The sequence below is a fragment of the Capsella rubella genome, unplaced genomic scaffold (genome assembly GCF_000375325.1).
Source record: "Capsella rubella cultivar Monte Gargano unplaced genomic scaffold, Caprub1_0 scaffold_15, whole genome shotgun sequence".
NCBI classification, from domain to species: Eukaryota; Viridiplantae; Streptophyta; class Magnoliopsida; order Brassicales; family Brassicaceae; genus Capsella; species Capsella rubella.
The window spans coordinates 31506-37006 of record NW_006238909.1 but is presented as its reverse complement, the minus strand read 5'-3'; the positions used below and the strand labels follow the sequence as shown (position 1 = coordinate 37006).

The following is a 5501-nucleotide window of genomic DNA, read 5'->3' as shown; positions in this document are numbered from 1 at the left end:
AATAAATAAATAGCAACTTATCAAAATCACATGTAAACATGAAAAAAATGTCATTGGCTTCTCAACTAATATAGAGAAAATTAAAGAGATTCACTTATCCCCAACCCAATAAAATTAAACAAACTCGTCAATTATAAATTGATTTTGTACCATTGACATTAAACTCTGTTTAATATAAACAAAGACCAGAAATTAAATAACAAATTTAAAAAAAAAATCACATGCAGTTCTTCTAATTTACTGTGAAGCCTGGTGGGTTATACTAAAATAAGACTGGTAAAGACTTAATTAGTACTAGTTAATGAATCACAAAGTCAAGTTGTTGAGATTAACATTAATTCAATACTTGATTACTTCTACATTTCTATATAAACAACAATACACGTAAGCCTAAACACACCAAGTTAACAAACTAAACTCACACAATGGATTTAGATACAGAAAACACTTTGACTCTGAGCGTCGCAACATTTCTCCTTCTTCCCATACTATGGATAAAAGTTCAGAGATCGAAACGGATCCAGCCTGAATATAAAAGAGGTAAGTTCTTTATTGGTACATATACATGCATGAACGTATTACATATATAAACCACTCGTAAATACAATTTCTATAAATTAAATGAGTCTATTAATTGTTTTGACAGGAATGACTATGGGATTGATTCTTGTTTCAGCTCTTGTGGTACTATGCACCAAAGCATATACGGAGTATGAATACTTTACCGATGTATTTCAACTAGGTATGTCTCTAACATTGATTCCAAAAATATTCATAATCTTATTTGATCACACAATCACATATATCTTCTTGTGATGAAAATAGCTACACTTCTCGTTTGTGCCATACTCGTCATGTTGGTTACAAGAGCATGTTGGAGAGAACGAATGTACAAACTAGGTATATATGCCAAAGCTTCTTTATCTCATTTTCTATTATTATGATTAGTCATATATGATATTCACATTTTAATTAATATATATGTTTAAAAACCCTCCAAAGTCGCTGATTTTTACAATTTTACCTTTTAGCTTCGAAAAATACAATAAAAATCATACAAGATTAAAAACAATATGCAAAAGTCATAAAAAATAAATTGGTGCCTTTGATGGTTTTTTCTCTCACAAACCCCTATATTTAACACGTATATATATATATACCAGAAATTTACAATACTATGTTTTGGTTTTAATAAGACAACTGCATTTTGTAGGAATAATGATACCAGTCGTAGCACTTACCATGCTCGCGTTTGTGGCACTTTTTGCAAGAGAGCCAACTCCAAATAATTACTCACCTGTCTCATCAGGTAAATAACTAAACAAGGATACTTTTGCATAGTGAGTTGTGTGATTCTAGAAACGTTTTCTTAATATTGCAAATATTCATTGATATGTTTTGTGCTTTGTTCTTTCTTCCTGATCATTTCCTAAAAATGAATAATAGAGACGAGACCAGAACTCCCTTCTCCCATGTCCATGCCTATGTCCTCGGAACCGATGGTGAAAAAATTGATTGCCGGCAAATCATTTTACATTAAAAAGATAGGATCCAAACTGAGCTTTCTTGTGTTTACTGTCTTTTTTTTTTCTTGTGTTCAGTGTCTTATGTGTCTGTTATGGAGTTTAGATCGGAATGTTTCTAAGAATGATATGTTTACGTACGTGCATCGTTAAGTTTTGTACGTATATATGAATTATTTGTGGCTAGACAGTATTTGCTTTGTTTTATCTATTAATGTAAGACTTTCAAGAATGTTAGAACAATAAAAACATTTCTACACGAAACTTAATAACAAAGTTTACTTTTATTGATCAGTACGTGTATACAAAATTAATGACTAGGATTCTTTTTTCTTTTGTTCAACTAATCACTAGGAGTTTTTGTTTTTTGTTTTTTTTGTCATCAACATAATTAGATGGGTTCATGCCAATCGAAAGGAATAATGTTTACAAATTTGATAAGATGCAAATAGACACGAGTTTTGCGTACCAAAAAATTGGCTTGTGCATTTATATTTCTAGTTATAAGAGACAAAGAAAATGACGAGAATTTTTCCCTATCAGATTTAAAGTATGATCAATAGGAGTTTATAACTTTAAAAATAATTACGTACGACCACATATATTTTTCTTTTTTTGGATAAACCCTATCGGCTGATCCGGTCAGCCCCGTTAGAAACGCACCGAAGTGCTTCAGAGTGGATTTCTCCCCAAAGGGCCACCACACTGTCTAATGCCAGGGGGTAGTCACCCGCCTGCATTTTTGACTACTAGGTAAACCAATTGGGCCAAGACCCAACTGAAAAATTTCCAACACAACAATAATTTTTGTTTCCAAGGTAGATCGACACAACAACAATTCTCCCTTACCACTGGACCACTGTTGTGCGGGCTACGACCACATATTTATGAGATATAATATAAATTAATTAATTTACCACTCGTCAATTTTAGATTGATCTTGTACAGTTGTGTTACCATTGACATTGGGAACGAACCTCCTTAAAATCTGTTTATAAACAAAGACCAGAAGTTAAATAAATCTCATAAAACTTTCACATGCAACGTCAATAACATGTGTTTTGTTGTTCTAGTTTACTGAAGTGTAGTAAAATAATCAAATTAAGACTCTACGACGTTCTTTGTTCAGGCCCATCGTTTCTAGGTAGTTTCGTAAAGAATATTTTCTTTGTTCTATTTTTTTTTTATTAATGGGCCTGAACTGTACATCTATGAATCTATTCATAGTTGTATGGAGAGGTTGAGATTGGACCTAGGTGGTAGCCTGAAGCAGAGAAATATTTGTAAGGTTCTGCTTGTTTGTAAATGTTTTATAAAAAAACATATGTATAATTTTTAAAGTCATTTTTAAATATATATATATATAATATTAAAAAAATTTATTAAGGTTTTTAAAAAAATTTATAAGGTTTATCAAGGCTTAAAATAGAGATTACATAGTAGTATTTGGTGAAAATACGCAATAGTATTTTTGAACATTTTTTTAATCGGTATTTCTCAAAATTTCCTAAAAGAAAAAACTTCTCAAAACTTCCTAAAAGAAAAACACTTAACAACTTTTGAAGAAATTAAATACAAGTGCAGGCAAACAACACCATTTGGAGATTCAAAGTAAGTTTCATATATGAAAGAACTTATGCAAAAATTTATATCGAGATTTGAATTTTTTTATAATGGGTAAAATATTCATGTACATGTTAATGCTAAAAGCCTAAAACACACACACAAAGTTTTTATGCTTAACATCTGACTTAGATTAATGAATAAGAGTTTTACAAGTAATGTAAAAGCCAAATAGGTACTGTTTCTGTATTTTTTTGTATATTTTAAATTTAACATATGCTATTTTGAACTTTAATTAATTTGATAGATAGATATCTTTATTATTTATATTTTTGTTTAAACACAAAATATCAACATATAACATTTAAAAGATAATGTAAAACAAAACTTTGATTTCGAAATAGAAAGATGAACTGTAACTTCAAAACTTCAAATATGAAAATAACACTCTCTACTTTCTGGAGTACAAAAAAAATGAAATTCTTTAAGAGAAAATAAAATAGCCTCAAGAACTTTAACTTTATATGTAACTTCTATTTGGTTGGAATTGGATTACCAAAAAACTCACACTCTCATTGTAAATTACTGAGAGCACAAGCAACAAAGCAGAGAGAAACAGAGATGCAAGAAACCACCAGCAAAATCCTCTTTGTACTTCTCCTCTTCTTTCTAATTCTCTCACCTTCCACACAAAACCCACAAGAACAAGACATATACTACTGTGGTAACACTCCAATCCCAAACCCATCTAATCTCATAACCTGCAGATCTGGAAAACTCTACTTCAAAACCTCAACTGGTCTTCTCTCCCATGTCTCCAAAACAGAGGAAGTGAAATTGAGAGCAAGGGTCTCTATGGAAGTCGAAGGTCACATACCTGATTTATGCATCTCCTGTGAGAGACCTGATGGTAACTGTGGTGTTGCTCTAAGATGTCTCTGTCATCCTAAAGAGTGCAGTTAAGTCTTGACTTTATTACAATGTAGATTATCTCTCTGTGTGTTATTGATGTTTTGTTTTACTCTGTTTCTTTGCAGAGAATAAAGTTGTAAACTTTGGAATAAAGTCTCAAGCTTTATCTGGTAAAACACAGCTTGTTCTACTTATGTCAATGGGTTTGTTTCTCATCTGGTTTTGAATTTGTAAATTTCACTCATTTAGCTTCAAAATTAGGACTTTGATACAAATTTGTGTGTTGTGTTTCCTTATGGAACACAAATTTGGATATAATCTATGGTTGTTGTTTGTTTCAATGTCTGGTGCTTGGAAAGGAGTTATATACATCTGGTGTTGTAATAGAGATGAATGATAATATGACTTTGAGTTTATCATGGTTACATACAACTCTGGTTTCTCCTTTGGTGGATTATGATTGTTTTGTTATGTTTATGAAGTTCATACGAAAGCATAAACCTAACAGAACCAGTTCAGTTCCTTGAGTGGCTAGGATACTAAAACAGGCAATTTTAAGTGGATATTAAGAGGTGGAAGCTGTTGTGTTGGAGGGTACAGATGTGCAGAACCAAGAACTGGAGTAAGAGAGAGAGAGTTTTGATCTCTAAAGGTGGTAGCTTTGTTCTTCATATTTTCTTCCACTAGTCTTAGGATCCGAGTAGCAGGTCTTTGTAAGGAGTGTGTGAATTTTGTTATTGTGTTTACACCAAATCCCATAGACTGTAACGTGTGAGGAAAAGATTAGTAGACCACGCTAAGATTTGGTAAACATGGCTGATAATTCAAGTCCAGGACTTGCTAGTCGGACTTGTTTGTGAGAGAAAGGAGCAGTAACATAGTCTGAGAGAAATGGGGAGGTGAAAGAAGTGGTTGTGCCATTCGTTGTGAAAACCCTATAAGAGATATATGTTATCAACTTGGAGACCCCAATTGATCAATCTGTCTGAGTAGGGTGTTGATTTGGTACAAAAGACCACACCAAGTTCCCTGTTTTTGCTACATGGTTCACCTTGTTGGCTTGTAGCCCTGCAACAAATTCGTAAAGAACAATCGAAATCGTCGTTGCTTCATTTAACTCCTTTAACTTCGCGCTTTGGTTGAGTGGATGAACCTAAGCCTAGTTATGAATTATGCTTCCATGTTTTTACTTTTTTTTTTTGCCATGAATCCATCTCTATATGTCTATAATCATCGATTGTAATCTGAAACAGAATAGACAGTCCTACATGCCATATAGTTTCTATAAGAGCCAGAGCAATGTGTAAAGTAATGTGACTCACATTATGTGAGCTTCAAATCTAGTAGCTGGGAGATTCCGATAACCCTCATCGCGCTATAGACGCTAGAGAGCTTAGATTAAAGGGGATCGCCGCGGATGGATGGACCAAATGTGAATACATACAAGCTAAGTTTCAAAGTCTTGTGGAAGTCTAAGAATAATGTGACTAAGGAAAGACTTAT

General features: G+C 32.7%; 2 protein-coding genes across 2 annotated transcripts; both read left to right on the top strand.

Moving 5' to 3' along the window:
• Positions 1 to 417: 417 nt before the first annotated feature.
• Positions 418 to 1645, top strand: LOC111829296. The gene is made up of 6 exons (XM_023778032.1): positions 418 to 540; positions 647 to 742; positions 826 to 900; positions 1214 to 1309; positions 1447 to 1521; positions 1602 to 1645. Exons 1-6 carry the CDS (start codon positions 426 to 428, stop codon positions 1643 to 1645), a joined length of 501 nt encoding a protein of 166 aa, XP_023633800.1. The 5' UTR covers positions 418 to 425.
• A 1993-nt stretch (positions 1646 to 3638) lies between these two features.
• LOC17874501 lies at positions 3639 to 4417 on the top strand. The gene is made up of 2 exons (XM_006279302.2): positions 3639 to 4044; positions 4124 to 4417. The coding sequence occupies exons 1-2, from the start codon at positions 3708 to 3710 to the stop codon at positions 4222 to 4224; spliced, it is 438 nt and encodes a 145-aa protein (XP_006279364.2). The 5' UTR covers positions 3639 to 3707; the 3' UTR covers positions 4225 to 4417.
• Positions 4418 to 5501: the final 1084 nt, after the last annotated feature.

Bases quoted from the DNA above. Each gene is read 5' to 3' on its own strand.
- LOC111829296 (XM_023778032.1), top strand. From the start codon at position 426: ATGGATTTAGATACAGAAAACACTTTGACTCTGAGCGTCGCAACATTT. The intron at 541-646 runs GTAAGTTCTTTA...TTGTTTTGACAG, and splicing joins CCAGCCTGAATATAAAAGAG to GAATGACTATGGGATTGATT. The intron at 743-825 runs GTATGTCTCTAA...TGATGAAAATAG, and splicing joins TACCGATGTATTTCAACTAG to CTACACTTCTCGTTTGTGCC.
- LOC17874501 (XM_006279302.2), top strand. From the start codon at position 3,708: ATGCAAGAAACCACCAGCAAAATCCTCTTTGTACTTCTCCTCTTCTTT. The intron at 4,045-4,123 runs GTTAAGTCTTGA...GTTTCTTTGCAG, and splicing joins CTGTCATCCTAAAGAGTGCA to AGAATAAAGTTGTAAACTTT.